This window comes from Eleginops maclovinus, chromosome 19, assembly GCF_036324505.1.
Source record: "Eleginops maclovinus isolate JMC-PN-2008 ecotype Puerto Natales chromosome 19, JC_Emac_rtc_rv5, whole genome shotgun sequence".
Lineage (NCBI taxonomy): Eukaryota > Metazoa > Chordata > Actinopteri > Perciformes > Eleginopidae > Eleginops > Eleginops maclovinus.
This window is the reverse complement of record NC_086367.1, coordinates 19,570,679-19,582,642: the sequence shown is the minus strand read 5'-3', so window position 1 is coordinate 19,582,642 and position 11,964 is coordinate 19,570,679. Positions and strand designations below refer to the sequence as shown.

General features: G+C 39.0%; 1 protein-coding gene across 1 annotated transcript; it reads right to left on the bottom strand.

The window, feature by feature from the left end:
• Positions 1 to 530: 530 nt before the first annotated feature.
• slc39a8 (solute carrier family 39 member 8) lies at positions 531 to 11,904 on the bottom strand. The gene is made up of 8 exons (XM_063909362.1): positions 11,364 to 11,904; positions 10,019 to 10,181; positions 7,326 to 7,495; positions 7,112 to 7,234; positions 6,058 to 6,228; positions 2,301 to 2,508; positions 1,301 to 1,485; positions 531 to 950 (listed from the first exon to the last, which is right to left on the bottom strand). Exons 1-8 carry the CDS (start codon positions 11,583 to 11,585, stop codon positions 804 to 806), a joined length of 1,389 nt encoding a protein of 462 aa, XP_063765432.1. The 5' UTR covers positions 11,586 to 11,904; the 3' UTR covers positions 531 to 803.
• Between the last annotated feature and the right edge of the window lie 60 nt (positions 11,905 to 11,964).

The window sequence follows — 11,964 nt, the reverse complement described above, 5'->3', positions numbered from 1 at the left end:
CGTTAGTTGCAGCTCTACCTAAACCCACACAATATTTAAAAGATAAGTCAGTATTTGTTAAATAAGATGGAGTTGGTTTGATTACAAAAGTGGGTTTCATACATAAGATTGTTAAGTTTAAACATTTTAAAGAATACATTGAGCAGGGGAACATAGATCAAGAGTTTTATTAACTTTGGTATTTGTGGCATCTCATGTTAATCTCATTTTGAAGAGCCACTGGGAGAAAATGTCAAAGCAATATAACCCTGATTTTCGTTTTCATTTACAATTTATTGCATAAAAACGCAACCCTTTATGTTGGGCAACCAGGCTTTAATACTTAAAACCTACTGAATTGTACATGTGATTTAAAAAAAGTACATTTTCACATCGAAATATTAAAAACTAACAGGAAAAAGAACCAATGAAGGTCATAGAGGTCACAAAACTCGGAGGTCAAATAAGCCATGTAAGCCAAAACAACAGCTGTTTTCACAACAACGACAGAACCAACGAGAAAAAATAAACACAAGATATTGCACACCATATGAAGACTGAAAAAATAATTTATTGTCTCCCCAAAAACACACAATTTGACTAGAGTTCATACATAATGATTGTACAGATTTCCCTTTTAATGGGGCTAAACGTTCCACTTACTTGATAGTCAAAAGATATAAAAGCATTATTTTTCCCTTTTTTGGTTTTGTTCGTACAAAACATTTACATTCACTTTCCCGCCCAGCCGAGTGAGCAAAAAGTAGGAGCAGCTCATTATTTATTTCATTTTCATTTCCAACTTTTCTTCCTTTTGCCTCTCTTTAGCCCAGGTTGATGTCCCCGGCGAACATGGTGATAAGCAGGATGATGGTAAAGCCGCTCAGCAGCCCCAAATTCTGGATGATGAAGAAGAGGATCTTGTTGGAAGTCCCCTTCTGTTCCCGTAAAATGTTGTCCATCTCCGGAAACTGAATTGACGAAAAGGAAATCAGATATGAGAAAATACAACGGCCTTATTGATCATATCAATGGATAGAAAGTCCAATATTTCTGCTGATATTTCCACAAAACTACAACACGTCAAAAGTCACTAAAACACTGTACACTAAGAACATATTAACTATAGATACTGAAAATATTTAGTAAGGATGGAAGAGCATTGGGCAGCACATAGAGGGGGGAGAGATTGATCAATAGACAGTTGGTTTTGGCTTTAAATGTGACCTGTTAAATAACTTGTGAACAAAAATGTGTAAATATAAAAATGAGCTCCAGTCTGCAGGTCTGGAGTGACCTCAGGTGTGGTAATCTGACTCACCATGTCGGCCAGAGCAATGTACAGAAACATTCCTCCTGCGATGGCAAAGATTGCGTTGGGGGCAAAGTTGCTCCCGAGCAGGATGCCAAACACCATGCCGATGTAACAGGACACCGCAGACAGCATGTTGAAGAAAATAGCCTGTGGGACAGTCATACCAGCGTTCAGCAGGATAACAAAGTCACCTGCGGACGGAACAAAACAGGGTTATTAAGGACGGTTCTGCACAAAACTAACACTTTTAACTGATAACACTTTTAATTTAGATAAACTCTACATACTTCTTCACCACCATAATGCATCCAGTCTGATAATATCTTCAAGGGACCAGGAAAATGAAGAAGAAGTGTACAATGTCACTCAATGCAACAGTGTTGTTTTTCTAATCTTGCCCAGCGTATTTACATTAAAGAAGAACAGGAATTTCAGAAACCAATTGGCCAGTTTGGTAAAAGACTGGTTACAATAATGAAAGTTGTATTGGATTAGATTTATATTTTTAGTGTATTCAATGTTTGAACTTGAAACACATCATAGAAGAGTTCTGGTGCAATCCTGCATTATGTCAGTAGAGGTCAATAAAGATCAGACATTCACTAATGGGCCTTTTTTGTTTATGTTAAAAGATATAACCTTCTTTTAATCAAAGAAATCCAGTTTTCCTGTCGTTTGTTTGATAACACCCTGTTTCACAGCCTGATTTTTTGTACTCAATACTATACCAGCTTGGCATTGTGTTTAACATATTAAAACCTGGCACTTTTTTAAGGCCATAAAATGGAGATACCGTATATTCTAGACGACCTTTTAGACACATTATCACCAAAATTCAACCTTTGTATGGAAGCCCTGAGACGCATGTCAGAGAAAACCTTGAGACTTGCAAAAAAATTGATTGATGATGTCTTTGGGATCTCCACCAGAATTGGACATTTCAGTTGTCTGTGTTGGAGAAGCTTAGAGTTAGCCTGCTTTATTGTGAATGGGATGACATCCTTACCGAGCTCGTGGGGGAACTCCTCGCACACGATGGCGGTGGACGTACTGAAGCCCGCCAGTATGGACACGGTGAACGAGGCGCCGATAGCCAGACCGTCGATGAAGTTGTGCAGCGCGTCGCTCAGAGTGATCATCCACGCCACCGTTTTGATGCTGGAGATTTGAGTGCCTCGCAGCCAGTGGCACATCACGCCGGACACCTGGACCTCCTGCAAGAGGAATAAATCAGGTTAAAAACACATGACTAACATTTGAATCTAGAGAAGAAGAATGACAGGCAAACAATGTCGATTCAGAGAGACACACGATAAACATTGTTATCTCTAAGGTTAAAATACAGCTCAAATCATCAAGAAATGTAAGGATGAAATGAAGTTTCTGAAGGCTCTTTTATTTCATGTCCCAACGAAACTCACAGATCTTCCACTGTTACTTTAGAAGTGTCTCTTTAATTTGACTCTTTATTTGGTTTACAGTTAAAGTTGTTTGTGTTATTGTGATCAAACTGGTTGGTTGTTTGTTTTTCTGTCACTCTTGCTTTTGCTATTGTTGATTTCCATTAAGCACTTTGTATGAAATGTTCTATATAAATAAAGTGCTTATACACACACATTTTATTCATGTATCATTTAGTAAGATAAAACATGATGATGACATTATTACATGCAGGCTTATATTCAAGAACTTATAAGAACCTGAATATGAAAAGTCAATCGTTTTTTGGACAGTAAATAACCAAAAGATCCTTGATCATAAGTGTGAAAAGTTAATCCCGTTGGCATGCAATGATCTGCACAAAACCCCTAACAAATACAAATAACCCTTTAACGAAGTAAAACTCACATGCTGCCTATTTCACAAACCCATTTATGGCACATTAATGTTGAAATGCAACAAAGACGTATTTCCAGACAGCTGACATCCTTTCAGGGATTCACTCATTCAGCTACAGCTAGGCTGTCCGACCTTGACCTAAATTGATACGTGGGCCTGATCAAACAACACACATCAATGCAATGGCAAAGGATTTTTTCCAGTGAGTTGGCCATTAATGTCTGTACAAAGTTTAATGGGAATCCATCCAATATTTGATGAGGAAGTTCACAGAAAACCCCATGGTGGTGCTGTAGTGGTTCAGAGAGCTGGCTTTATTATACTACAGTAAACGTACTGTAATGTGAAAACCCATTTCCATTCCAAAACCTAATATTATTTATTGTGTTATTTTAATTCTTTCCCTCTGATGACCCTAAGGAATTATCTCCTGAACCCCAGGTTGAATACCAATGAGCTAATGATCGTGATTGTCTGGGGAAAGAGTCACTACAATCCCTTAAAAAGTTGGACTAAAGTGGAGACCAGAAATGTAAATGTGTCCCCTCTTGGATTCACAAAATGTACCGGGTACCGATTAATCAAATTACAGGAAACATATTTATAAAATGTGTAGCATTTGCTAAGGACGTCTTCAATTACAAATATAAAGGCCTAAGTGTTCTTAATGTGAAACCGGAGAATGAGCGGACATAAACAGAGGTTCTGGGTCTTGGTTAAAGTTACTCTGCAGCGACAAGACGGTCCTTTTATCGGCCAGGAGACAGACAAGGAGTCTTTGTGCTCCAGTCAGACAATCCCTGCATTTAGCAAGAGGAGAAGGATCTAAAACCTTCGTCCCTCTGTGCCACCAGCATTTCTGTTTGTTTAGTTTTTGGATCCTTTCAAAGCCTCCATATGACACAAGAGATTCCAGTGTTAAATATTAACAGTAGTCTAATCGCCCCATATCACTGATACCAGCTCAATAAATTACTCTGAGGCCTGGAACTAAAACATCTGAACCTGTAGGAAAAATAGTAGTTATTTGGTGTCTCTGTGTTTTCTCTGTACATCTTTGGAGTCATTTCGAGTCTCTTTGCAGTTGTTTTGTGTCCTCCAGTATTTGCTTTGTGTCTCTTTTTGCCTATTTGAATTCTCTTTGCCGTTTCCTTTGTACTTCTTGAGTAAATGTTCACTCTTTCTTTTAGCTACTTTAGTCTCATTGAATGACCTTTTGTAGCTGAAGGACAGGGACGGCCATTGATAAGATGTAATAATAGATGTAATGCATTTATAGTTCATGATTCACTCCTGTCAAGTGTATCTGTGATAGCAGACAGAAGGGGACAATATTTCTCTATCAATGAATCAAGATAACATTTCAGATACACTCACTGTTTTTACTAGCTTATCTTAAGAGTTAGCTGCTCATTAGATTTAAGATCGTTGAGTTCGGGGGTAAGAGCCGTGAGGATTAATTTGACACGTAAGCAGAAAGAGTTGATTGAAGGCCAAAGAGGCAGGAATTAGGAGTGTAAACTGCGGGGCTCTTTCAGTCAAAACCAGGGGCGGCTGGCCCATAGGGGGCGATAGTGCACCGCCCTCCTTAAGCCAAACGAAAAAAAAAAAGAAAAAAAAAAAAGAGAGAAAAGAGTTTATTTTGCCGGTCTAAGTCTTAATAGTATAGTCCAAACAGCAGCCTGAATATCGCTGCGACAATCAGCAGCCTGGATGTCACTGTCCAACCAGTAGCCCCGCCCCCTTGGGGCGATATCAGTCAGATTGAAAATCGCCCCAGGCGCTCTCATAGACTTACATGTTGAGACTCGTTTTTTCAAAAATCGAACGATACAATGCATTTCTATGGGCTCCGGGGGGGCTTGCCCTAACGTGATTTCGTCATACGCAGTTACGCACTGATGCGTGCTCGGACGTACAGCGCGCGCGTCATGCCTGTTGGGTCTGTTGGTTTTCTATACCTTTACTAAACCTGTAAACTGTATAGTGGTAAATGGAATATGTTCTGGAAAATTTTGATTAATTACAGTTTTGATTATAGTATAATTTGATTTGATTATTGCTATGGCATCCATGATGGCTATAAATTGTAGACTGTGCTAAAAGTGATTTCAAGGGCAAACTATTAGATGACAAACTATCTGTTAATGTGTGTTTTATTGTGGAACCAAATGTATTGTATATTTTATGTCTGGGGTTGCATCTAGTGGTTGAAAACCAAATTAAACAATGAGATGTGACACTGTAAAGCTGGCTATCTGACTTTTATTTATTATTATTTTACCCATTGAATGGGTCATCTTAGCCATCATCACAACTTTTGCCCCCCCTGAGAAATTTGTCAGGAGCCGCCACTGGTCAAAACAGTAACAAAGTATGGAGTTTGGTAGCCTTCATTCTCATCATTGCAGTCGGTATTAAAGCCGAGTTATCCACAGAGGTCTCCCCTTCTCCACAACAAACTGAGCCGCTGATTTAAACAGGTAGAAGACATAAATAAAGCAGTATACCGTTAAAGATCTGTATTTATGGTGGACCGTGAATGGAGCCATGAGCTACAGGCTAACGTTTGCTCAGCTGGTTTCTCTGTGATCCTTACGACTGATGACTAAAATACTTTATCCGATTAAAATATAGAGATATAAACCACCAAGTTGAGAAAGTGTCTGGTAAAATGTGGCTTTAAATTGAATAAAAAGTCAATTTATGAGGGTTTATTACAGAGGACGCTCAAATGGGACGCAACGCCATGACAGGAGACCAGATTGAATGACACATTTCTGAGTTTGAAACTGTTAGAAAATGTGGAACAGTGTAAATAAATCCATAACATAGGTCTTCAAAGGTCCCTTCTTCTTCTTCTTCTCCTACATATTATATGTTTACTTGAACTATGAGATGAGATGTGTTGAGCTATCTGGTACCTGAGAAGTGATCACGTGTGTGTCCGCAGACTCAGGGTTCAGGCTGCTCTTGTCGGTGGTGATGGTGTTGATGTTGGTCAAAACGATGGAGTCCTTTTTCTCCGGTAAATCCCCGTTCTGGAGCGAGTTTTCTTGTGGAGGATTAGCAGGAGTGAAGTGGCTGTGCCCATGCTAACAACAAAAGAGAGAAAGTAAGTCAGCTGAGGAACAGAGGAAAACATTAGGTAAAATGAGGAGATAATTCACATTGAATCCACGATGCAATAATTAAAGACACATTAGCTGCAAATATTTATAGTAAAGATTAAAAATGCCGGATGATTTTCAGGTACATTTGTTGGAATTTTGATTATTGTATGTTGTCCCATTTTTTAAATATTTGTACATTATTTTATGAAAGGAATACCGTTGTGTTAGTTAATGTGTAAACCTTACATGTGCAACAGATGCTTGCTGTATGGTTTTTCTGATAGCCCGTTATTGATTGAAGGACTGTCATAGCACTAAAAATAAAACCTTAGTAATTTTTTGTTTTAAACCCATATGATGTGAAGCAGATGGCCCCAAGCTACATTATATAACCTGGCCCCAATTTTAAAAAGTGAGTACACCTTTGGTTTAAAGGTAATAGAGACTATTTTACAAGGTCTTGCAAGGTCACAACGTTTGACCCTTGTTTTCATGACCCTGCAAAATGATGCATGACTTCCATGTGTAATTTCCTCCCCGTAGTCATTAAGAAGCATCCTAATTAGCTAATAAACAAGATGACTTAATGGTCGTTGTACAACCGGAAAACAGGAAATTACTCTGCAATAAATGACAAATGATTGGTTGACATTATTTTATGGATTATCAGCAACATGAAAATCTGTGTATCAGAAGATTGTTCCAGGACAGCACAAGCGTAAAAAAGAAAGAGATATGTGTTTGGCAATGTGCCCAAAGAGTCCGGGCTGCCCCCATTGCCCTACAAAATGTCACTCAAAGAGAAACACATACCAATCAGGTATTGACACAAAATGACCTAAAAGAGACACAGAAGTGATCTTACCTCGTGCTCTAACCTGAGAGCCATCTTCAGTACCTTCTCCACAAAGAACAGGAGATAAAACCCTCCAAATATTCCAACTGCGTTCGCCACATAGTTGTCCAATTTGGGATCAAAACCCAGCGCCTGTGGATAAACAGGAAAGTGTTAGTGTCACATACAATAGCTTCCCTTCATTTAGCACAAAAACATCATATGCATTCCACCTCTTACATACCTCTGGTATGAGCTGCAGCACAGCATTGGAGAAGAGCGTCCCAATGGCGAGGCCAATGAAGTAGGTCAGCAGTTTGGGGAAATACGGCTTCTTGGTGAAGGGGATCAGGAAGAGGCCGAGCAGAGACGCCAGGTTGATCACAGTGACGGCCAGAAACCCATAACCCCACACTGTCAGGGCACAAATCATAGATCAACAGTTATTTAACAGCTGTTTTGGAGCATTTTCATGATGTCATGTGATGGACAAATAAGAAGGGTGGCAATTTAAAGGAAAACACAATGTTTCAAATAGAAACGACATCCTTAATCATACTATATTGACAGACGTCTCTGTGTGTATATATGTGGGGGTGTGTGTATCTGAGTTCTGATTATCTTGCCAACCCTTGGACCAATGAACTTTATGTCTGGCTTGTTTGTTAAATACAGTCTATAGGTGCCCTGCATGAGATGATTTTTGATCAATGCTGTAGAAAACTGAGAGAAACCTGATCTGCCACATGCAAAAAGCATGGCATGGCTCCTAAATGGTCAGTATGGCTCACCTGTGTGTGTGTCATTGCGTTGCCGCTGATTGCATAAGTATCAGTATTTCTGTGTGTGTACGTGTTAAACATGATGCATGTTTATCCATTATGGTACAGGTGCCAGAAGCAGCCAAAAAGAAGTGCGGCCTGTAGGTCTGATCCTCCACTTTCCTCAAAAGAGTTTGACTAAACACATCCACCCAGGAAGCGGTGGCACGAGCAAGCCCTGACTGAGCATTGCACTAGGCCCATAAATCAAGGCTTTTTTATGCCTTTTATTCAAAACATAAGCAGAGAACCTTAAAAACATCACATTAAGATGCAAGTGTTTCCAAGGATTTCCAGCACACGTAGGAACTCTTTATTTATTTGCAGAGGAGAAATTCTGCTCACAGCGTGCATCAATATCAACACACTGACTGAACAACAGTCACAGATGGTTGTAACTGTCAACAGCACAGAGGAGGAGGAGGAGGAGGAGGAGGAAGAGTTTGACAATCATTGACTCTGAGTCAGTCCAGGACATTGTTTGTGGGTTATAGTTTCAAAGTGAATGACTGTGGTTTTGACTTTATTAAACGTCATGAGAGGAGAGAGAGATAAGAACAAGACGATAAAAAGTGATGACCTGAGAAAAGGCTCAAATCCGGACGTCAGGAACCAGCTCAATGCCTTTTAGTTACAGATATAATTTACTTAAATTAAAAAAAACTCTCTGATTGATGAATTGACAATAAAACAGATTACCAGTCACTAAGCCAGTTATTTCTAACCAAAACAATAAGTGCATGTTGAACATTTCATATGCAGTTATCGAAATATAAATCCATTTTGAAAAAACACACTCACATAATATTGTTAACATCTTTAGCTTGAATGGAAGGAATATTTTGTCTTCGGTGGTAGAAGAGGTATTCTTTGATAAGTAAAAGTGGTGTTTGAGTACTCTGTACCAAGACAAAGTACTGCATTACTCTCTTAATTAACTGTAGTAATTGTATAAGCATTCAAAGGGCGGTGGTGGCGAAGTCCATAGGGGGTTGGCCTGGGAACTGGAAGGTCACCAGTTCAAGTCCCCGAAAGACCTAGTGCCACCGGGGTGTCCCTGAGCAAGACACTGGTTACCTACACTGCTCCCCGGGCGCCGTACATAATGGCAGCCCACTGCTCCTAACACTAGGATGGGTCAAATGCAGAGACCGCATTTCGTTGTCCTAGTACTTGTACTCTGTGCAATGACAATACAGTTGAATCTTAATCTTAATCTTAATCTTAATATACTTTAGGTACCGAAAGTAAAATAACTTGTTACGCAGAATAATAATTATTATATTATAATTATTGATGCATTAAGTTTCAATCACTTAACGCCGCAAGGTGCCTTTTATTGCAATATTGCTGGGTCTGCAATAATAAAGGTTTATCATAATTACCTCCGCCAAGGAAGTTATATTTAACTCATTGCCGGATTTTCATAAAACTTGGTGACAGGATGTAGCATGGGCCAAGGAACAACTCTTAAAATGTAGGAGCGCATACACTGCTAATATTTTTGCTTTGGTTAACACTCTAAGATAGTGCATTTTGCCTTAGTGGAAATTAAAATGAGGCGAGTAAAACAACACCACGCAAGTCTCAAGATGGTACCAAGGCAGGTCACTCTACCCTCCAAGCCAGTGTCACCTTCAGTTTCCAGTCTTTATAAAGAGCACTTTTTTTATCCAGTTTTAGCCCACATGTTTAAACGTACATTTTGTAGATTTGGTGCTTTTTTAACTCTACATTTTAACCAGATAACAGATGTTGAGTCAAGAGACATCTGGATATGAAGTTATTAAAGATACAAGCTAAACTACTGTTAGCCCTTAGCCTACATGTGTCCACAGCTTTACTTCACAGGCCTGATTACTTTTTACAAAATGAGAGCTCTGCAGGTAATTCTGCTCCTGGTAAAAATATCCTGAACTATGATCAATAAAGTAATGGCCATTTGACGCTACACTCTCTTTTGTGATTGACTTTATTAAGAGCCCTCTTGCGGCATAAAGAGACATATCGTACGTTAAACTTCCAAGTCTCTGCATCAAACCCTGATGAACTTTGTGAATTATCTGAGCTGCTGGAGTCTCCACAAATAAACAAACATTGTAATGCAGCAGCTCACCGGAGTAGTCGTGGGGTAGCAGAGTGCTGGGGCCGGTGTAGGGGCAGGAGGGCAGCAGGACCTGGGTCAGCACCGCGGGGCAGATCCTCCCCAGATGTTCAACAGTCAGCTGGCTCACATTGCTGAAGCCAAAGTGAGACAAAATCTGGTCTGCTGAGGGACACTGAGGGACAGAGAGAAGATATCAAACATGATCTATCATCATTTTGAAGTACCTCTTAAAATGCTTCCTGCTTTTATTGTGTCTTACATCAGTCCTTTTATTTCTGATAGCGACAATGATTATTCATGTTAGATGCAAGATGGCAGCTATATTACCCACACAGTTGATGCAGTTTTTGTTTGTTTACATCACATTTACATTATTTATTCATCATTATCTTAAAACTGCACTTGAGTGATGTAATATGCTGTTTTTTCATGATCTGTAGGTGCATTACAGACTAAGCTTCAACCTAATTGTGAAACCAATTTTTCCTTTGGTCCCGGAAAATCCTTCCTGGTTTGTTTTTAATGTTTCTGTGTCGTTTAGCTCGTTTTTTTAAGATGCATTTTTCATATTTTTGTGTTAAACGTGATGATAAATACATAATGAAGATGTGGTCCTTAGCTATCCACTAATGTTTTGGTACGTAGCCTGATATACTAATCTCCTCCTGCACTGTGTTTTTATGTTTTAACTAATGACATAAACATTCATAGTTTTTCTAACAAAATTAAATAATTTGTCAGGACATTAAGATTATAAAATCCGCCTTTTTAAACAATGTGTAATCAATCAAGATATTGAGTAATTACACATCGTTAAAGATCAACAATAATGATGTAATTAATGTCCTCACAGTTTCTAATTGTGTCTAACAGTATGTTAATTGCACAACACAGTAAAGAGATTAATGTTTATCTGATTGGGAGAACTGCAATATAAATAAAGAATAGCACAACATTTATCAATTGGAATATATTATGTATAATAAACTAGAGCTCCTGTATGATGTCTATCCCTAGAAGGCAACGTAGACAGAGTATAAAATACATTTCTATTTGAGTTTGTTTTGTGTCACTACTACTACTTTTCTTATTCCATTTTGCAAACGTGATATTATTACCCGTTATAAACTTTGTATTTTTGGCCCTTTTTATTCTTATGTTGTCATTTTTTAGAAATCGCAGACATACAAACTTTCCCTGTTGTGACCCACACAACAATAACAAAAGTAGTCTACCATGAGTTAGTTGAGTTGGTTATTTACACTATAATAAAACACATTGCAAGCACGTTTAAATCCCCTGCACTCAAGAATGTTCCGTTAGTTTATAAAACTGTAATATAGGTTATGCTCACCTCTTCGCCTGCCAGTGGGTTTCCTTCAGTTATTGCCTCAACTTTGTCTGAGATTAGCAGCAGTAGATTATCCAGATTATCCATTGAAATTGAATGATTTTGTCCATAATACCGTAAAATATTCTCTATAAATACCTTCCCATCCTGCCCAACAACATTTTTACTGAGACACGATGGTATAAAAACCAAAACGCACGCAATAAAATATCTTAAATTAAACATTTCTGTGTTTGTGGTGGTTTTCTATAGTTGAAAACAGCTAATACTTCTGCAGCATTTTACTCAGAAGTAGAAATCAGGATGTCCCAGCAGATGTCTGCAGATCCATGGCACTGAGGCGGAATTTAAAGGGTTCCTCCTTTAAGTGTCCTGCACGCTGATTAAATTATTTTAGGAGAAGCAGTTTCCTCTGATGTGCGCGGAGGGATTTATCAGAGCTCTGGTTCAAAGATCAGTCTGCAGAGCCATGCAGGAAAAACATGGAGGTGACCGACCGCGTGCACTCATAATGCCTTCTTTTGTGGCTCACTTTCTCACTTGGTATGCAACGTGCTCTCACTCTCTCTCTCTCACACACACACACGCGCGCGCGCGCACGCAC